Source organism: Moschus berezovskii, chromosome 4 (genome assembly GCF_049115385.1).
Source record: "Moschus berezovskii isolate FMDL1 chromosome 4, NW_MosBer_1.0, whole genome shotgun sequence".
Taxonomy (NCBI): Eukaryota; Metazoa; Chordata; class Mammalia; order Artiodactyla; family Moschidae; genus Moschus; species Moschus berezovskii.
In genome coordinates, this window is record NC_142463.1 from 62480962 (window position 1) to 62503741 (window position 22780).

The following is a 22780-nucleotide window of genomic DNA, read 5'->3' on the forward strand; positions in this document are numbered from 1 at the left end:
TCAGAAATAGCAGTCTCAGTTTATATAGCAAGTGGCTATTGGCTAACCTGTTGGCCAAGATAGAGTTAGATTATAATACTGAATCCCTAAAACATAAAGTCTTAAGGCTCTCTCTGAGATCTGCTCAAATTGGGGTCACTGTTGCTTCCATTTTGTTTTCCAGGCATGGAAAATATAGTTGCTTTATTAGACAGTGTACTTCACAAAGGATCATTTCCAAAGAAGCCTAGGATAATAACCTTATTCACTGGCCATGTGCTACTGCTCAGAGCTTTAGTCTTACAAGGCTATGCTTTATGGAGTCCTTTCTCTGTGTCTAGCACTTTGTGTGAGCCTTGTTAATCCTCACAACCATATTTTGAGGTATGTGCTATAATTCCCATTTTATAGTGGAGAAAACCAAAGCTCCAGGAGGTAAAAGAGCTTCTAAGAGTTCACTGCTTTTAAGTCCTGATGTTGGTATTTAGGTTTAAAGTCTGGCTTTGAAGCCTGAGCCCTTTCTTCTGCACTGGGGTGACTAGGTTGTCAAAGGTAGCTTTCAGTCTCTTTTACCAGAGGCACAGCTCTCACTCTCCCAGGGGGCTATAGAAGCCTAAGTACCCAAGATTTGTAAATGATGAAAACATTCAATACCATGACCATAACTTAACAAAGGCAGGACTTCCCTTTTCAAAATGGCATATTTCTTCTAAGTATAAGATATATTATAAGTCTCTTCTAAGTTACGCTAGGCAGTGTTTCTCAAAGTGAATTTGTATCACTTGGGGGGCATGTTAAAATACAGGCAGCTGGGCCACACCTCCAGAGTTTCAGTTCGGTACATCCCAAGGGCCTGGAACTTGTGTTTTAACATGTTCTCTGGTAATGTTGATGCTGATGTCCACGGGCTTCGGAAAACAATTTGGCTTTATTTTCCAGTGTTGAACCGTAAAATATTTTATAACTCAACAATTCCGTTTCTGGATATATGCTGCTGCTGCTAAGTCACTTCAGTCGTGTCCGACTCTGTGTGACCCCATAGACGGCAGCCCACCAGGCTCCCCCATCCCTGGGATTCTCCAGGCAAGAACACCGGAGTGGGTTGCCATTTCCTTCTCCAATGTGTGAAAGTGAAAAGTGAAAGTGAAGTCGCTCAGTCATGTCTGACTCGTAGCGACCTCATGGACTGCAGCCTACCAGGCTTCTCCGTCCATGGGATTTTCCAGGCAAGAGTACTGGAGTGGCTTGCCATTGCCTTCTCCAGGGATATATGCTAGTGCCAGATATATACTAGAAATGACATTTGAGCCATAGATGTAATTTGAAATTTTCTGGTGGTCATATTTAAACAGATGAAGTTAATTTTAATATAGTTTATATTTGAAAATACCCAGGATGTTATCATTTTTAAATGTAACCAATATAGAATGTTATTAATGAGATAGTTTATATTTTTGTGCTAAATTTTATCAGTCCACTATATATTTTACACTTAGAGTATATCTCAATTTGGATGCAAAAATTTTATTATAAATATTTGATCTCTATTAGATTTCATAAAATTTGTGACTGAAAAAGTAGAATCACATACCCAAATAATTCTTAAAAGTCTCAATAAATGAATCAAGTACCAAAAATTATTTTCCTTTAATACATTCATGTACATTGACACAACTGGTTCTTCTTCTTTTTATATATTTACTTTTTGTTCATTTATTTGGCTGCACCAGGTCTTAGTTGTGGCATGTGGGATCTAGTTCCCTGACCAAGGATTGAACCTGGGCCCCCTGCATTAGAAGCAGGGAGTCTTAGCCACTGGACCACCAGGGAAGTTCCTGGTTCTTCTTTTTTAGATTTGATTTGACTTGGAAGCAATAGCATATCAGTTTCAAAACTAAGTTAAATAAATTTGCTGATACTCAGAAAAATCATATCGTTAGCATTAAATTCAAAAGTGTATTACATAAATTTATAAGACATATAAATTTATCCAATAAATCATTCTTCAAATTTCTCTTAAAATTGATTTATGTTAGAAAGATGTGTAAAATTATTTTTATTGTACTCTGAAAAGTTTCAGTTTCAACACAAAATTTTGTGCCTCTTTACCTAGGTTACAAATCAGCTTTTCCTTTTTTTTTTTTTTCAGGAGCTTTAAATTAATCTCATTTACATGTAGTCTGATATATCAATAAGAAAATATAAACTTCTCTGCCATTTTTTGTCTTTAATTATTGAATATTTGGAAAGCATTTTTTGTTTTAATGAAATATTGAATTGGACTTAACAATACAATAAGTCTTTGTATATTTCTTCTATGACTTAACAAGTAGTGGCAAAGAACACAGATCTTTAAATGTGTTCTATTTCTTTTAAGAGTTCCATTGTTTGGCATTGATCTGTGGCATTTACAAATATTTATGGAATGATTTAACAATGGCATTCTCGACACTTTTCAGGAGTCTGCTTCAAAAAACTGAACATGTGTATCATACAGCAGAATGAAGCAATGAAATATGTCTCCTGTTTTAAAAGTATATTAAAACCAGATTTATTTAAACTTAGTGTGACTGAATAAGTACCATCTACCAGGATAGGATTTAATTTTTTCAAATCTAGCTGAAGTTATTCTTCAACAAATATAAAACATTTTAAAATATTTAAATAGAAATTCACTTTTTCAGGCCATAAATTGATAACATTTCTTCATAAATTTGGAAGTCTTCTGAGATAAAGCAGACTCCAAGTATGAACCTGGCAGTGTCTTTGGTGTTGTGGGCTGCCCTTGTGACTCAGATGGTAGAGTCTGCCTGCAATGTGGGAAACCCGGGTTTGATTCCTAGGTCAGGAAGATCCCCTGGAGAAGTGAATGGCTACCCACTCCAGTATTCTTGCCTGGAGAAGTCTATGGACAGAGGAGGCTGGCATGTTACTGTCTGTGGGGTCACAAATAGTCAGACATGACTTTGACTAACACTTTTCACTTTTGATGTTGCACTACTCATCTGAAGCTAAAGAAAAGTAGTTGTGTTTTTCTAAATTTGAACCAATCGATCTTCAGTTCAGTTCAGTCACGTGGTCGTGACCGACTCTTTGTGACCCCATGAATCACAGCATGCCAGGCCTCCCTGTCCATCACCAACTCCCGGAGTTCACTCAAACTCATGTCCATCGAGTCGGTGATGCCATCCAGCCACCTCATTCTCTGTTGTCCCCGTCTCCTCCCGCCCCCAATCCTTCCTAGCATCAGAGTCTTTTCCAGTGAGTCAACTCTTTGCATGAGGTGGCCAAAGTATTACAGTTTCAGCTTTAGCATCAGTCCTTCCAATGAACACCCAGGATTGATCTCCTTCACAATGGACTGGTTGGATCTCCTTGCAGTCCAAGGGACTCTCAAGAGTCTTCTCCAGCACCACAGTTCAATCGATCTTAGATACTGTTAGAAAGATCTTACATTATTTGGACAATTGTTTGATGGCTTGATTGAAAAATGTCTCACTTTTGATGAACTGCCTTTTTAGTATTTTTTTCATAATATTCTAAAAACTGAATATAACAACATAGCTATTGAAAAAAACTGTGTTGTTTTTTGTTCTAGATTCCAAGTTGTTTATAGCTGGACAAATTTATGAGCTCAGATTCTGTTTAAAATCACTTCAAAATGTTTTGTTGGACGTTGAATTTTGATTACAGGTGACTAATGTTATTAGCTCTTTTTGACTGTTGAGAAGCAAGTTCCCAAATTTGCTATGTCTTTGCTAAAAACGTCTCTTAATATCCATTTTTCAAACAGCTTTTTTCCTTTTGCTCTGCTCCAACAAATTGCAATTGCTGTTCATCATGAAATTTCCAACATACTTTGAGTCAGACTCCTTTTTTCTTTACTGATCTGACTCTGGTGCTAGTTTCTGCATCTCCTTTTGATTCTGCATCAGTGGTATGCCTCATTTTTACATTTTAAAATGTATCCATATTTATTTTTAACTAAAATATTTTATTACAATTAAAATAGTAAGATTATTAATTACCAGTTACAGCATACAAAGAGAGTCTTATAACCTGCGCTGTCTGCATCAAACACATTACAGTATCACATGGGTGCATAGAAAAGATAATTTATCCTGAATCGATGTATAGATGCCAACTAGATTGCCATGTGTTTATGCGTGAAACTAGAGAAAGAGAGCTGCATCTGGTTGAACTTCAAAGTAGTATCTAGGCGATCCAGTGGTTAAAGGGAAATGTTATCACACCAAAACAATGAAGTTGTGTTGATAAGAAACATAATTTACATTAATTTGAGTTTTTAAATTTAAACTAGTTAAAATGAAAAACCCAATTTCTTAGTTGGATTTTTAATGCTCAACAGCCACCTGTGTTTAGAGGCTACAATATTGCACAGGTTATAGCCAAAATAAGCTCTTGCACACGTGCATGGGGAGAAAGGTTAAATGAATATGAGGTTGGGGAGGATGATTCCCTCAGGTCAGAGATTCAGGGGTGGGATGGATATAAGCATTGTCAAGATTATAGTTTTTTAAAAAAATATTACAGCTTTTATTCTGCATAGTGGATTCATGGTGATTATTAAGTTATAAAATAACTAAGAGGGAGCCATCTTAATAGTTGGAGTATTTCTTCTAGACAGTTTCTATATAGAGCTCTCTGTATCCATATATATGTGTGTTGTGCTGTGCTTAGTCACTCTGTCGTATCAAACACTTTGTGACCCCGTGGACTGCAGCCCACCAAGCTCCTCTGTCCATGAGGATTCTCCAGGATACCACTCCTAGAATACTGGAGTGGCTAGCCATTCGCTTCTCCAGGGGATCCTCTCGACCCAGGGATCGAACTCAGGTCTCTTGAATTGCAGGCAGGTTCTTTACTGTCTGAGCCACCAGGGAAGCCCGATGTATATGAAGGAGACATAAACTTTTATTGAACAAATGGGATCATAATGTTCTCTTTTTTTATGGATTTCAGAATCACAGATTTTGAATTAATCAAAACTTTGGTACATGACACTCTTACTAATGATCCATGTTTAGTCATGTAGAATTTTCAATAAATTATAAAAAATTCTAGGTGTTTCACATATATGTGCGTATCTATACAACTTACAAGTATACAGTGTGAGTTTTTCCCCCATTCTTTTAGTCTTATTACTCCATTTTTCATCAGTTGGTCTTTTTTCCCTTTTTTCCTTTTCTCCTAGTAGGGAGGAGGAACTAATATTCCCAGACACAATAGATGTTTTTAGTAAGTTAGCAGCTATTCAAGTGGTTTATCTCCCCACCACCACCAACCCCTCACCCCAGCGTGGAGAAGCTCTACTGCAATAGAATGCTCACAGCAACAAAGTTTGGCAACCTTCAAAAGAAGCTATTTCTTATTAAAATCATGCCTTTTCTTGCTCATGTAACTCACCATCTTCTTCTGCCTTTGTGTTCAGTTGGTTTATTATGAAGCAAAGACTAAATTTGGGAACTAACATTTCTTTTATAATTAGTAAAGTGATACTCTTCTTAGTAATGAATGTTGGAAAGTTTTAAACTCACTTTAATATTGAAATACTAACTTTTAAACACTGAGATATAATTTTTGTATAACGTATTAGTTTCAGATATAGTGAAATCATAGTGACATAGTGAAATCGCTCAGTCGTGTCCAACTCTTTGCAACCCCATGGACAGTAGCCTGCACCAGGCTCCTCCGTCCATGGGATTTTCTAGGCAAGAGTACTGGAGTGGGTTGCCATTTCCTTCTCCAGGGAATCTTTCCGACCCAGGGATCAAACCCAGGTCTCCTGCATTGATAGACAGACGCTTTACCGCCTGAGCCCCCAGAGAATAATTCATCATTTCTATACACCATGAAATGTTCACCATGATAACTGTAATTAACATGAATCACATACAGACTTAAATTTTTTTCTTCTGATAAGAATTTTTAAGATCTACTATCTTTAACAACTTTCGAATATACAGTGCAGTATTATTAGTTACAGTCACCATGCTGAATGTTACATCCCCATGAATTACTTATTTTATAACTGCGAGTTTGTACATTTTGACCACTTTCACCCATTTAGTGCTCTGCAACCCCTCTCCCCACCTTTGGCAACCACCAATCTGTTCTCTGTATCTATGGTTTTGGATTTACATTTTTTTAATATTTTATTTTCAGATTCCACATATAAGTGAGATTATGTATTTGTCTTTGTCTGACTTATTTTACTTGCAGAGGGCATTTAAATTGCTCTCATATTCAATTTATATTGTCAAAAATGACAAGAACTTCCTTTTTATGGCTGAATATTATTCTCTTCTATATATATATATACACCACATTTTCTTTATTTTCCAGTGATGGACACTCAGATTACTTTCATGTATTGGCTATTGTAAATAGTGATGTAATGAATGTGGGGGAGCTATATCTTTTTGATTTAGTGTTCTTCTTTCTTTTAGTTAGATACCCAGAAGCGAAATTGCTGAATTGTGTGGTAGTTCTGTTTTTAATTTTTTTCAGGAACCTCCCTACTATTTTCCGTACTACATTGCTACCAACAATGCATAAGGGCTCCCTTTTCCACATCTTTGCCAGCATTTGTTATCTCTTGTTTTTTTTCAATAACAGCCATTCTAAAGGGCATAAGATATTTCCTTATTGTTTTGGTTTGGATTTCCCTGGTGATTAATGGTGTAGACATCTTTTCATATACCTGTTGGCCATCTGTGTATCTTCTTTGGAAAAAATGTCTATTCAAATCCTCTGCCCATTTTTAAATTTGATTGTTTATTAATATTTATTTTTGCTATGGAGTTATATGTATTCTTTATGTATTTTGGATTTGCAAATATTTTCTCCTGTGTAGGTTGCCTTTTCACTTTGTTGGTTCTGTTTGCTCTGCAGAAGATTTTTAGTCTAATACAGTCCCACTTGTTTATTTTTGCTTTTGTTGCCTCTGTTTTTGCAGTCAGTTCCAAAAAAAAAAAAAAGTCATCGCCAAGACTGATGTCAAAGAGCTTACCACTTATGTTTTCTTCTACAGGCTTTATGGTTTCAGGCCTTACATTCAAATCTTTGATCCACTTTGAATTAATTTTTCTATGTGGTATAAGGTAGTGTTCCAGTTTCATTCTTTTGCACATCGTTCTCTTGTTTTTCCAGCACCATTTATTGAAGACACTATCTTTTCCCCTTTGTATATTCTTGGCTCATTTGTCATTAATTAATTGGCCATATGTGCATTAATACTAACTTTTGAGATAGCCCTCTCTGAGGACTGTTAACTATTAAATATTAAGCTAATTATTAAATTTAAAGAAGTTGTCATCTTAATGTGAATTAGAAGATTAGGAAGTGAATGATAGACATAAGGTATTAGGATGAAGTTAGAAATTATTATTGGTATTTCTAGAATTTCTATTGGCATTGCTAGAATTTTCAGGTAGGGCTTCCCTGGTGGCTCAGATGGTAAAGAATCTGTCTGCAATGCATGAGACCTTGGTTCAGTCCCTGGGTTGGGAAGATCCCATGGAGAAGGGCATGGCAGCCCACTCCAGTATTCTTGCCTGAAGAATTCCATGGACAGAGGAATTCAGGTGGACTACACTCCATGTGGTTGCAAAGAGTTGTGCACAACTGAGTGGCTAACATGCCAAATTTCAAAACTGACTTCATTGTAGAATTATTAAAGAGACCTTTCATATAACAAAAATAACAATAGCTACCATTACTTAACCTCATTATAAAAAAATCCAGCAATGTTTATGTGTATAGCAATCCACACATCAGTCAGGCATCTAATTCTAAGGGAATCAGTCACATCTAGGGTTAAATAAATAACTTCACAGGATATTTATTTATTTGCCTAGAAGTCCTGCCAGGTTCCTTAGGGAAGGAGGAAGAGGAAGCTGTTAGAAGTAATTGTGCATCTGATCACTGGCTTCAGCTTTTGTTCATTTACTCGTATTCCTGTCCTTTTGTGTTGTCAAGTAAATAATCAGCAGTCCTTAGATGTGTGTTCTTTGAAAGCAAGGAGGAGATTGCAACCAGCTTGCTAAGTAGTTCCTGGATGTTCTGTTTCATCCAGACCCCATCCTTTCCCAGACCCCACAACCATTCTGCTTGAGTCTACCTGAGCACACTGATAGAGGGTTCCTGGCATGCTGTTCTTTCCAAGGAACAGCAGTCTGGAACAGGGAGTGATCATAATGTAAGATTCCACTCTACTGAACACATGGGAGAATAAAATAAAACTCCTAGGACATTGAAGTGGCTAAATACCAAATACTTCTTAACAGATAGTTTGTTAGAAAGAGAGGAAGAAAGGGAGGGAGGGAGAGAGGGAAGGAGGAAGAAAGACAGAAGAAGAAAGAGAAAGAGAAAGGAAAGGGGGGCAGTGGAGAGGAGAGGGGGAAAGTGAGCCACTAATTCAGACCTGCAACATGACCTTTCTAATCAGAATCTGATGTCATAACCCTTCTGTGGATACATTTGGTAGGATAAGTCAGAGTGCTATATGTATGGATTCTTGGATCAGAGAATATATGGTAGTTGATAGTGATACTTATAATTGGTAGTTTTGTTTTTCTTAATGAAGCTAAAATTAATTCCTTAGTATTTTATGGCTGTCCGCTCATTCTAATGTATGATTATCAGTCCACTTGGTACCCTAACAAAATACCATAGACTGGATAGCTTAAACATCAGAAACGTACTTCTCACAGTTCTGGAGGCTGGGAAGCCCAAGTTCAGGATGCTGGCTGATTCAGTCCTGGAGAAAGCCGTCTTCCCGGCTTGTAGGTGGTGTGCTTCTCAGTATGTCCTCAGGTGGACTTTCCTCGGTGCATGCGCACAGATCTTACCAGGCCACCAATCCTGTTGGATTAGGACCCCACCCTCATGACCACATTTAACCTTAATTGCCCTGTCTCCAAAAAGCCCTAGCCCACACTGAGGGTTAGGACTTCAGCATAGAAATTTTGGGGGTCAGGGGGACACAATTCATTCTTAACGTATTGTCTTATGGTAAAAGTTTGGTTATGTTTGGTTATTCCCTTAAATTAAATGACAACTTGGGTTAAGGGTTGAGTCTGTTCAGTTATACCATTTGTCTATTGTAAATAGCTACCTTAAGGAAGTATACATTTCAAAAGAGTAAGATGAGCAAAACTGTAGAGTCAGCTAATCATATCATCATATTTTAAGTGTGATAACAACAAGGAGTTCCTATCAAAGTCAGCAGAATTCACAAACATGCATTATATATCTTCTATCCATTAGCATCTCGAAGGGTTGCTGTTTTCTACATAAATTCTGGTGTGCTACTGATATTCCTACAAAGGAAAACCGAGTTTTCTAAGCATTAAAGCCACATTCAGTCCTTTGGAATAGTGACCACTGCCGTCTATGGGGTCGCACTGAGTCGGACACGACTGAAGCGACTTAGCAGCAGCAGCAGCAGCAGTGCCTGGCTCAGAGCAGGGAAGGGGAGTTCTGCAGGCAGTCTGTATGCAGTTGTTTTTAATATTGTTTACTGGGGTATGAAACATTCCTATGTTTACGTGTAGTGTGAATGTGGGTGTGAATTGTATCTGATAGCAAATATAATACAAAAGTGCATGGAGTCCTCCTGAGAGGAATGTCTTTATTTACACCAGGTCAGAGGTCTTTATTTGTACTAGGAAGTTGAGAACAGGTGGGGGGAAAGGCAGGTTTGTTTTCAGAAAAATGGAGTGGGGTGTTTGGGAGACATTCCTCGCAGAGCAATGCCAAGGGAGTGCCATTTGATTTCAGAGGAAACACATGAGCCTGAGGGAAGATGTCTATTAGGAAATAAATGATGCAGTAAGACTGCCCTCTCTGTTCCTGGGACCTGATCCTGGTGTTGCTCTGGATTCAGGGCTCCACACACCTAACACAGCCTGACTCACACTGCCCTCCTCCCTCCATCGAGCCATTCCTCTTCCTTAACTGCTCTTTGTAATAAGGCAGGGAACACTTTAAAACCGTTCTTCATCTTGCAGCTGACTTTGAGATTTTCCTTTTCACTAGACTGCAAGTTCCCAAGCCTTATTAAGTGCCAGACTCATCGTGAGCAGGTGAAAATTAATTAATGATGGGAATGAAAGATTGATTGGGTTCATTAGGAAGAAGACATTTAACCAGTATCTATTTTAAATAAGTAGAGTTCTAACCCTTAAAAGCTGAACAAACAGGGCTTTGAGTAGCATAACCAAAGCTGTGGATATGGGAAGGTCCAGGATGTTGACTTGTTGGATTTCAGTACAAACTTGGAATGGGAAAGAAGCCTGGAAAGTTATGTTTGAATTAAATCCCTGAGTGCCAAGCTAAAGAATTTGGAATATACAGAAGAGCTATTTGCTCTTTCAGTACTTTTGTTGCTTGGGTATGTGGCAGTTAAACGCAGTCAACTCTTACGTAGCTGAATACTAAAAAATGAAAAATGTCCTGTCAGGAAACTTTGAATCATCCCTTCTCTTTTTCTGGCTGTCTTTAAGCCAGATCCCTACTTGTTAGGATGAAGGGAGAGGGAGAAAAAAAAAATGGAGATAAAATGAAAGTTCATTTGGTTGCTTCATCCTTAGCTATGTCCATAGGTCAAGAGATCAATGTTGATTTATTATGATCAAAATTATATTGCTTTTAGCCAAAGGCTGTTTTAAGATATAAGCAAAGAGCAGGTTAATTTAATTTGAAAACTAAGTTATAAAGATCAAAATAGTACAAAGTTCAAGTGTATTTCTGAGTGGAAACACAAGTAACATTGAGAATTAGCTTTATAAAAGTAGAGTGATAAATAAATTTCACCGTAATATATTAACTAGTAGAAAGTAACTTTTGCTCTGAACTTTAAAGTTGAAATGCAATTAATAAGTATAATGGGGTTTTGAAATCCCACATGGGCTGTATATATCCAGAGTTTCCTCTGGTCTTATCAACTTTCAGAATCTATAAAAGCATAACTACCATAAAATATACACACACTAAATTCCAAGAAAGAGTTTCAAATATTTTTCACCTGTTTCCACTAATAAAATTAAAGGGAAATGGACACTTTTGCTGCTAGCACTTCAAATTATCACATGCCAACATGAAAACATTCACCATAAGGTCATAATCTGCATGTATCTGCCAAACTTGTTACTTATTGCATTTCCGTCCTCATGGCTGTGACTGTTTAGCTCTCTCTGAAAGTGAGGTGATTGTTTAATTAAGGGATAATCAGTTCCCAGTGTGAAGTATTCATACATGATGTAATCTTTATCCATACATGATGTTCCCAATCGTATGCACAGGTACTGAAAGGTGACAGTGTTAAATGGGAACACTGATTTGAATAATGATGGGACTGGAGACAAATTCTGCTATTCATTTCTTGCTAGTCTTTTTTATAATAAGGCAAAAATGCATATATATTTTTTCAAAGTCTCCACGCTTGGAAAAATATTCATGAATTTATCATCTTTATATTTACATTATATTCTGGGAAATATTTTGCTGTGACAATAGTAATAAATAACAAATGATAATGGAACTTTTATATCTGCCATCTCATTTCATTAGTGCAAAATTAGCACCCACAAAGGGAACCACCATCTGGGAGGTGTTTTAAACAGCACCATTCAAATTCCTCCTGGAGTTTGACATGGGCATGTTATAAGAAAAGATTTGAAGAGAATGGCCCATTTAAAAGGGAACAAAGCATCTCAGTTTGGCCACAAATAACAGTCCTTGAGGAAACATATGGCTTTCCCAGTGGGGAAAGGTGACGCTTAAATCCATCCTCTGAAATGTTCTCATCGTTTTATCTGGCCTTGGTACTCTGGCCTCCTGAACCCCCACCATCATGTGGCCTTGGACCACCTCAGCTGCTGCTGCTGCTGCTAAGTCACTTCAGTCGCGTCCGCCTCTGTGTGACCCCATAGACAGAAGCCCACCAGGCTCCCCCTTCCCTGGGATTCTCCAGGCAAGAACACTGGAGTGGGTTGCCATTTCCTTCTCCAATGTGTGAAAGTGAAAAGTGAAAGTTAAGTCGCTCAGTCATGTCCGACCCTTAGCGACCCCACGGACTGCAGCCCACCAGGCTCCTCCATCCATGGGATTTTCTAGGCAAGAGTACTGGAGTGGCTTGCCATTGCCTTCTCCGTGGACCACCTCTAGGTTTCTTCTTAATACTGTTGCTGAAACCACTGGACAGGTCCAGCAAAATCATTTATCATTATTTAACATAAACAACCTAGAAGTGACAATGCGTGCCTGCATATTTCTGCTTTTGCAGACAGTTCTCCTCTCAGGGAGGAACTGAGTGTGTGTTTGAAGCAAGTGATGCCTTTCAGAATTGCATTAAAAATTTTCAAGTATCCTAGTCAAGCAGCATTATCCAGGCCCTCCGGTGCATGCATCCTCAGAGGCACCAGTTCATTCTCCCAGTTCTAACACTTAGAGTACACTGTTTACATGTCTGCTTCTCCTCACCAGAGTGTCAGCTCCTTGAAGGATATGCATGCCTATCCTCGTAACCTGTCTCTAAGCACTGAGAGGACAGTAGCCTTTTAGTAAACATTTATTGTATCAGTAAGTATGGGCTGGAAAAAGAATAGATACGGAGACAAACATGTGTGGAATTCAATCCTGGTTTTATATACTATGTGATTGGGGTGAGTTCTTAACCTTTCTGAGCCTTAGTTTCCTAAAAATCAGGTCACAGTAGCCAGTTTACAAGGAGCTAGAAGACTGACAATAGGTTATAAGTGAAAAGCGTATTGTAGACTGTAAGTACCCTCTGGTTGTTAGTCCGTTAATGTAACAAATCTTCGCTGTGTATCAACTGTACACTCCAGTCCAACCAGTGCTGGGCGCTGGAGAGATGCAGAGATGGAGACAGTTTCTCCTTTCAGGATGTGCATGGTCTAACACTGTGATTTTTAACGTTCCTTTGTCTTTTGAGCTAATCAGCTATAATTTAGGTGGATCAGACGTTAAATGCATCGATTGGTTTCTCCCCCCAGATTCATCTGTGTGGATGCCCTCGCCCTAAGTAGGAGACTTTCCTCATTACTCCTGCTCTTCATGGTATGCTGCCAGCACTTTTGCAAAGCCTTTGTTCTCTGCTGTGATGCTCAAGAATATTTCAGAGCTGAGGAAGTGATGATGTCATATCCCAGCAGAATAAGAATCAGGAAAGGCTCCCATCCTAAAATTACAACGTAGCATACTTTGTATGCATATATATATGTATATATACAAGACCGGGAGCTGACTGTGGCTCTGATCATGAACTCCTTATTGCCAAATTCAGACAAATTGAAGAAAGTAGGAAAAACCACTAGACCATTCAGATATGACCTAAATCAAATCCCTTATATCCCACTGTATCGATGATACAGTGGAAGTGACAAATAGATTCAAGGCATTAAATCTGACAGAGTGCCTGAAGAACTATGGATGGAGGTTCATGACATTGTACAGGAGGCAGTGATCAAGACCATCCACAAGGAAAAGAAATGCGAAAAGGCAAAATGGTTGTCTGAGGAGGCCTTACAAATAGCTGAGAAAAGAAGAGAAGGTTAAGGCAAAGGAGAAAAGGAAAGATATACCCATTTGAATGCAGAGTTTCAAAGAATAGCAAGGGGAGATAAGAAAGCTTTCCTCAGTGATCAATGCAAAGAAATAGAGGAAAACAATAGAATGGGAAGACTAGATATCTCTTCAAGAAAATCAGAGATACCAAGGGAACATTTCATGCAAAATGGGCACAATAAATGACAGAGATAATATGGACACAACAGAAACAGAAGATATTAAGAAGAGGTGGCAAGAATACACAGAAGAACTGTACAAAAAAGTTCATGACCCAGATAACTACGATGGTGTGATCACTCACCTAAAGCCAACATCCTGGAATGTGAAGTCAAGTGGACTTAGGAAGCGTCACTACAAACAAAGCTAGTGGAGGTGATGGAATTCCAGCTGAGCTATTTCAAATCCTAAAAGATGATGCTGTGAAAGTGCTGCACCAAATATGCCAGCAAATCTGGAAAACTCAACAGTAGCCACAGGACTGGAAAAGGTAAGTTTTCATTCCAGTCCCAAAGAAAAGCAATGCCAAAGAATGCTCAAACTACCGCACAGTTGAACTCATCTCACACGCTAGGAGAGATGTGCTCAAAAATGCTCAAAATTCTCCAAGCCAGGCTTCAGCAGTCGGTGAACCATGAACTTGCAGATGTTCAAGCTAGACTTAAAAAAGACAGAGGAACCAGAGATCAAATTGGCAACATCTGTTGGATCATCGCAAAAGCAAGAGAGTTCCAGAAAAACATCTATTTCTGCTTTTATTGACTATGCCAAAGTCTTTGATTGTGTGGATCACAAAAAACTGTGGATAGTTATTTAAGAAATGGGAATATCAGACCACCTGACCTGCCTCTTGAGAAACCTGTATGCAAGTCAAGAAGCAACAGTTCGAACTGGACATGAAACAACAGACTGGTTTCAAATCGGGAAAGGAGTACTTCAAGGCTGTATATTGTCACCCTGCTTATTTAACTTATATGCAGAGTACATCATGTGAAATGCCAGGCTGGATGAAGCACAAACTGGAATCAAGATTGCCAGGATAAATATCAATAACCTCAGATACGCAGATGACACCACCCGTATGGCAGAAAGCAAAGAACTAAAGGGCCTCTTGATGAAAATGAAAGAGGAGAGTGAAAAAGTTGGCTTAAAACTCAACATTTCAGAAAACTAAGATCATGGCATCCGGTCCCAACACTTCATGCCAAATAGATGGGGAAACAATGGAAACAGTGACAGACTATTTTCTTGGACTCCAAAATCACTGCAGATGGTGACTACAGCCATGAAATTAAAAGACACTTACTCCTTGGAAGAAAAACTATGACCTACCTAGACAGAATATTAAAAAGCAGAGACATTACTTTACCAACAAAGGTCCATCTAGTCAAAGCTGTGGATTTTCCAGTAGTCATGTATGGATATGAGAGTTGGGCTATAAAGAAAGCTAAGCACTGAAGGATTGATGCTTTTGAACTGTGGTGTTGGAGCAGACTCTTGAGAATCCCTTGGACTGCAAGGAGATCCACCAGTCAGTCTTAAAAGAAATCAACCCAGAATATTCTTTGGAAGGACTGATGCTGAAGCTGAAACTCCAGTACTTTGGCCACCTGATGCGAAGAACCGACTCATTGGAAAAGACCCTGATGCTGGGAAAGATTGAGGGCAGGAAGAGAAGGGGTAGACAGAGGATGAGATGGTTGGACGGCATCACCAAAGCGATGGACATAAGTTTGAGTAGGCTCCGGGAGTTGGTGATGGACAGGGAAGGCTGTCGTGCTGCAGTCCATGGGGTCACAAAGAATGGGACACGATTCAGTGACTGAACTGAACTGAACTGATATTTTGTTATCACAATTCGATAGCTCTTCTTTATGAAGAAAGGCAGCTAATTGAAGTCAGCCGCTGCTGCTGCTGCTAATTCGCTTCAGTCGTGTCTGACTCTGTGCGACCCCATAGACAGAAGCCCACCAAGCTCCCCGTCCCTGGGATTCTCCAGGCAAGAACACTGGAGTGGGTTGCCATTTCCTTCTCCAATGTATGAAAGTGAAAAGTGAAAGGGAAGTCGCTCAGTCATGTCAGACTCTTAGCGACCCCTTGGACTGCAGCCCACCAGGCTCCTCCGTTCATGGGATTTTCCAGGCAAGAGTACTGGAGTGGGGTGCCATTGCCTTCTCTGGAAGTCAGCCACAGGGAGAGTGATTTCAGATGTTTTCTGGGGCACTTAAAAGTGTATCAGATGGGTCACTGTGCTCACTGCTAGAAGTGAGCTGATTAGAAAACCTAAGAAGTGTATTAGAACAATGAACTCCTTTAGAAACATTTTTTCAAGGCTAACTTAAGCAAGAGAGGGAAGGTAAATGGTACCTAGAAAAGAGTCCTCAATGTCAGCTCATGACTGCTTATGCTGATAGGATGATGGAAAATCCCAGCATGATATTTTTTTTAAAAGCCCATTTAGCTTTGATTTGAAAATACATGTTAACACCCTAACATGTTAAGAATGTTAGGATGAAAAATAGGTTTTCCCCGTATGTTTTGCCTAAATGGTAGGAAAACGTTGTGGGGGAGGGGGTGGGGAATCAGGACGAAGTGAGGGACATGTGGCGTGTGTGAGTGAGCAAGTACATGAGTGTGCGGACACAAGGGCAGTATTGACAGATTTACAGTCTCTGTGCCCAAAAGGGAACGTACCTCTAATTAGTGAGCATTGACCCTGTTTTTAAATTAAGTGTTGTGTTAATAAGTAATTGATCACACATGCCATTGATTAGTGGCTCCTTTTTCTTTAGAGAGAAGTTTGTTGTTGTTGTTTTAATTACTTTTTACTGGAGTATAGTTGCTTTCAGTTCAGTTCAGTTCAGTTCAGTCGCTCAGTCGTGTCCGACTCTCCGCGACCCCATGAATCACAGGACGCCAGGCCTCCCTGTCCATCACCAACTCCCGGAGTTCACTCAAACTCATGTCCACAGAGGCGGTGATGCCATCCAGCCATCTCATTCTCCGTTGTCCCCTTCTCCTCCCACCCCCAACCTTTCCCAGCATCGGAGTCTTTTCCAGTGAGTCAACTCGTCACATGAGGTGGCCAAAGTATTGCAGTTTCAGCTTTAGCATCAGTCCCTACAATGTGTTCATTTCTACTGCACAGCAAAGTAAATCAGCCATGCATGTACATGTATCCCCTTTTTTGGATTACCTTCCCATTTAGGTCACCACAGAGCACTAAGTAGCATTTGATGAGCTACACAGTAGGTTCTCATTAGTTATCTACTTTATACATCGTATCAATAGTGTATACACGTCAGTCTTGATCTCCCAAATCATCCCACCCCCCACTTACAGCCTTGGTGTCCATACGTTTGTTTTATACATGTGTCTCTATTTCTGCTTTGCAAATAAGATCATCTACACCATGTATCTAGATTTTTTTAAATCAAATATTTTAAGTTCCTACTGTGAGTGAGACATTATTCTGAGGGTGAGTGAGGCAAAGGTACAGCTCAACCCTTGACTTCTAGATATTCAAAGACTTTCAGAAAGGCACAAACTCTGGGCAATTTCATTTCCATTGAAGGTAACATGAATCTTTTCAACTTGCACTGAATGTTGAATGTTCCCAAGCTTAGTTCTTGGACCCAGTTCTCTCCTTGTCCCCTCCCAGGGTTTCAAATGCCATCTGAACACTTCTGGTTCCCCACTGTGTACCTCTAGCCCACTCGTCTGCTTTGAGCTCCAGACACATATTCCGCATTAAATCTCAACGTGGATGTAGATGGTACCCCATACTCAGTGTGTCCAGCTAAACCTGGTGGTGCGGTCTAAGTGAAGTTGCCACCATCCATCCAGTTGCAGGACACTTTCACCTCCTTAGTTCTGATGTCGAGTCTACCATTGGGCTTCCCAGGTGGTGCTCGTGGTAAAGAGCCCGCCTGCCAATGCAGGCAGACATAACAGACATGGGTTCTTTCCCTGGGTTGGGAAGATCCCCTGGAGGAGGGCACGGCAACTCACTCCAGTATTCTTGCCTGGAGAATCCCATGGACACAGGAGCCTGGCGGGCTACTGTTCACACTGTTGCAAAGAGTTGGGCACAACTGAAGCAACTGAGCATGCACATACTTTTTTGTTGTTCACTTGCTCAGTCGTGTCTGACTCTTTGCGATCTCATGGACTGCAGCACGCCAGGCTTCCCTGTCCTTCACCGTCTCCCGGATTCTGCTCAGCTCATGTACATTGAGTCGGTGATGCATCCAACCATCTTGTCCTCTGTCATCCCCTTCTCCTCCTGCCTTCTCTCTTTCCCAGCAACGGGGTCTTTTCCAGTGAGTCAGCTTTTCGAATCAGGTGGCCAAAGTACTGGAGCTTCAGCATCAGTCCTTCCAATGAATATTCAGGGTTGATTTCCTTTAGGATTGACTAGTTTGATCTCCTTGCTGTCCAGGGGACTCTCAAGAGGTTTCTCCAACACCACAGTTTGAAGGCATCAATTCTTCAGCTCTCAGCCTTCTTTATGGTCCAACACTCAAATCTATGTTTGACTAACGGAAAAACAATAACTTTGACTATACAGACCTTTGTAGGCAAAGTAATATGTCTGCTTTTTAACATGTTGTCTAGGTTTGTCATAGTTTTTCTTCCAAGGATCGAGCATCTTTTAATTTCATGGCTGCAGTCGCCATCTGCAGTGATTTTGGAGCCCAAGAAAATAAAGTTTGTCACTGTTTCCATCGTTTGCCCATCTTTTGCCATGAAGCAACAGGACCTGATGCCATGATCTTAGTTTTTTGAATGTTGAATTTTAAGCCAGCTTTTTCACTCTCCTCTTTTACCTTCATCTAGAGTTCTTGCCTGGAGAATCCCAGGGACGGTGGAGCCTGCTGGGCTGCCGTCTTGTGGGGTCGCACAGAGTCGGACACGACTGAAGTGACTTAGCAGCAGCAGAGCTTCTTTAGTTCCTCTTCGCTTTCTGCCATAAGGGTTATATCATTTACATATCTGAGGTTATTGATATTTCTCCCAGAAATCTTGGTTCCACCTTGTGCTTCATCCAGCCCAGCATTTCACATGATGTACTCTATATATAAGTTAAATAAGCAAGGTGACAATATCCAGTTCTAGCTATTGCTTCTTGACCTGCATATAGGTTTCACAGGAGACAGGTAAGGTAGTCTGGTATTCCCATCTCTTTAAGGATTTTCCAGTTTGCTGTGATCCACACAGTCAAAGTCTTTAACATAGTCAGTGAAGGAAAAGTAGATGTTTTCTAGAACTCTCTTGCTTTTTCTATGATCCAACGGATGTTGGCAATTTGATGTCTGGTTCCTCTGCCTTTTCTAAATCCACCTTGAACATCTGGAAGTTCTCAGTTCATATACTGTTGAAGTCTACCTTGGAGGATTTTGAGCATGATCTTGCTAGTATGTGAAATGAGTACAATTGTGTGGTAGTTTGAACATTCTTTGCCTTGCCTTTCTTTGGTATTGGAATGTAAACTGACCTTTTCCAGTCCTATGGTCACTGCTGAGTTTTCCAAATTTGCTGGCGTTTTGAGTGTAGAACCTTAACAGCATCATCTTTTAGGATTTGAAATAGCACAGCTGGAATTCCATCACCTCCACTAGCTTTGTTCATAGTGATGCTTCCTAAGGCCCACTTGACTTTGCACTACAGGATGTCTGGCTCTAGGTGAGTAATCACACCATTGTGGTTATCTGGGTCATTTTCTTTTTTGTGTAGTTCTTCTGTGTATTCTTACTACCTCTTCTTAATATCATCTGCTTCTGTTAGGTCCATCCTGTTTCTGTCCTTGATTGTGCCAATCTTTGCATGAAATGTTCCCTTGCTATTTTAATTTTCTTGAAGAAATCTCTAGTCTTTCCCATTCAGTTGGTTTCCTCTATTTCTTTGCATTGTTAGTTGAAGAAGGCCTTGTTAACTCTCCTTGCTTTGCTCTGGAACTCTGCATTTATTGTGTATATCTTTCCCTTTCTCCCTTGCTTTTTGATTCTCTTCTTTTCTCAGCTATTTGTAAGGCCTCCTCAGACAACAATTTTGCCTTTTTGCATTTCTCTTTCTTGGGGATGGTCTTGATCACTGCTTCCTGTGCAGTGTTATGAACCTCTGTCCATAGTTCCTGAGGGACTCTGTCTATCGGATCTAATCCCTTGAATCTATGCACGCACTAGTCCGCCACTAAGTCTTGCTGATTCTGTTGGTTAAGTACTTTTTAAATCCACATGTTTCTCCACTTTTCCACCATAGCCTCAGTCACCATGAGCTCTTGCTTGGTCCTGTCTTCTCCTCTGGCTCCTCTCCAATACTCTTTTTTTCCAGAAATGTGAGTTAGATCAGGTCACGCCCATTACCTCAGACCATTTAACAAATCCCATTGCTCCTAGACAAAAATTCAGAATCCTCAATGTGGCATCTGAGACCAGCAGGGCTCTCTGTATGTATTCCTGTCAGAGAGCCTGAAACAATCTTTACCTGACTTCTTTCTATGCTTAACGTTCTGGCTGCTCTCCAGACCTTACCTGAAAAGAAACTTCCACAAGAAAGCTGCTTGTAGGCCCTCCCACTGCCATAGCACAGAGTGCCCACCCTTCGCCACGTTGCACGGCTGTGCATTTAGTTGTTTGATTGTGGGCCAGTGTCTACTCCCCCTGTGCTGTGTGCTCACAAAGTAAGGGCTATTCTGTTTTACTCACCAAATGTATTCCCAGTTGGAGGACTAGGAGGGAGCTTGGTCCTGAAGGACCTCCTGAGCCAGGTGAAACTATTTGGAATTTATCCAAAGGGCAGTGGGAAGCCTTTGAAAGTTTGGAAGCAGGGGACAATGTGATCGGATTTATACTCTAGAAGAATCACCGTGGACAAGGCATAGAGAAATCCAAAGAAGTACTCTCGAAACACGGAAATAAGCAGAGACACAGTAACTGCAGGTCGACTCTTTCTCTATTCCACCTTTCCGCCTCTCCTCTCTAAATCCAGTGAGGTTACCCAGAAAGCCTCTCAAACAAATGCCTAATCAATATCTAGTTGCCTGAACATTGAGTGAATTCCTAACAACTCGGTTGATGCAAGGAATAATAAAGTGAGAACTGGTTAGGCCCAAATGTACATCTTCAGCCCACATCTCCCACTTTAGTAGAAAGTCTAGAGACTGTCTAGTAAGCAGAGTATAATACAATGTGGAAAGTGCTCTGATAGGAGTTAGAATGGAGGTCTGGAACTCAGAGGCAGTTGTAACTAATACACTTTCAGGTGGAGCAGAAAATGCCCCATAGGGACTGTGGCATTTGATCCAGTAGGAAGGCTAGGATTTTTTCAGAGACAGCCGAGGTGGCCTTCAGTGGCTGGAACAGCACGTGAAGGGCATGGCTGTTGGGGAATGGCTTTAGCCCTGGCTGTGTGGGGATGGGGTGGGGAAAGTGGTGATGTGTTGGGGCCTTATTGTAAAAGGTCTGGTATTCTTAGTTCAGGAGTGTGAATATCATATTGTGGGCTGCCAGTCATTGGACCACTCCAAATATCTCTAAATTAAAAAACAATACATGAGGGAATACTTTATATTAAAGGTTTATAGAGAAAGCAGTGACTGGGCCAGTGAGAGCAATGATCTTCTGAACCCAAGAAACACAAGAATGATTCTGGTCCTGAAGCATGTACCATGGGGTCTGGGCCCCCAGCTCCTGTGAGCTGACCCAGGCCTGCCCCTGGGAGACCGAGTGGGGACCTGGCCACACACGGTCGTGAGCACACTCTGCCCTGATAGCCGTCCTGATTGGTATTTTATTTTGCAGTTCCATGGAGAACGGGAGGCCACCAGATCCTGCAGACTGGGCCGTGATGGATGTCGTCAATTACTTCCGAATGGCAGGATTTGAAGAGCAAGCTAGTGCATTTCAGGAACAGGTAACGCAGTCTAGAGAAATACACAATGAACATGATTGCCTCCCTTCCCCACAACAAGCAGAAGGGATTGAGAAGGAAAGGCATAGGGAGCGGTGAGGGATCAGTGAGGCTCCAGGTCACCCCAGCCCCTAGGAAACTGAGAGGGTAGGAAAGGGAAGTACGGAAGTGACAAGCTAATGATTCCTTCCTGCAAGAGGAAAACCCAAGCGCTGAGACGGAGACTTGGGCGCAGCAGCAGCGAGGAGGGCCAAGTCTCATCCACATCTGCATCTTCTGAAAGACCGCCCAGCCCTTCCTTCCACACAAGCACACTAGAGAGCAGAACACAGAAAAAAGAAGAAAAGCAGGGGCAACTCTGGCAGAGAGACACGCTCCCGTCTGCTGCAGGCCTCTGCGCCACCCGAGCTGTTCATTAAGGCTCCCCCAATTTGCTTGCTGGGTGCTGAGCAAAGTCGAATGGAAAGAGCACAGGGTTTGGACTTCAATCCTGGTTCTTGTAATTCTGTGTGATCCCGGGCAAGCTGCTATGACCCTCTGGGTCATGTTTTCAAATCTGTAATACCAGGCTCTCAGTGCCTAGCTTTGTAGGGTGGTATTTTGAGAATTAAAGGGCAGGGATGAAGGCACAGTGCCTAGGGTAGGTGCTGGCCCCCCCTTGATGCCCCCCAAATGTGAATTCCCTCTCTCGGATCCAGTGTTGGTACTGGAGAGATGGAGAGAAGGGCAGGAGATCCCCCCACAGCTGTCTGGGTGATTCCTGATTCCGTTTTCCAGGCTGGGCCAGCACTGTAGGGATGGTTCTCAAAGGGCTTTGACCGTGAGTAAGCAAATCAGGGTACATGTGATCCACACCAGACCAGCTCTGTAGGAAAACACAGAGTTCCCATTTCCCTATTAATGAAGTCTGCAGTCTTCTAAGCATTAAGTTCACTTTTCTAATTTTATAATGTAATTGAGAGAATTATAAACTGAGCAATGCATTTCGCTGCTTCTTGCACATCCCCTTAGCCATTTCTTACTCTCTCAAGCTAGGTTTGGATAAGTGCAGTTTTCTAATATCATGTTTTCTAATGAGATGTATATCTTGTATTCTAATAAATATCTAATATCGTATATAGAAAAGTGCACTTCTCTAATGTCATAAATAAATCTAATCTCTAGATTTCCTTCAGCCAGTTTTTTTCTTCAACTTTATCCCTGCATATGTATTTTTTGTTAATTTGGAAAATTTGCCAGAATAACAGCTTAAAACACTTCACACCCACAAGGACAGCTA

The 22780-nt window shown here is 40.7% G+C and overlaps 1 protein-coding gene across 3 annotated transcripts in view; it reads left to right on the plus strand.

Annotated features, from left to right (window-relative positions):
* The window catches only part of SAMD13 (sterile alpha motif domain containing 13), a 50422-nt gene that overhangs the window by 10926 nt on the left and 16716 nt on the right, over nucleotides 1-22780 (plus strand). For all 3 annotated transcript variants that reach the window (XM_088834867.1, XM_055403604.2, XM_088834868.1), the window contains one exon: nucleotides 21393-21504. In XM_088834867.1, coding sequence (XP_088690993.1) covers nucleotides 21393-21504 — 112 coding nt within the window. The remainder of the gene's footprint in view (nucleotides 1-21392; nucleotides 21505-22780) is intronic.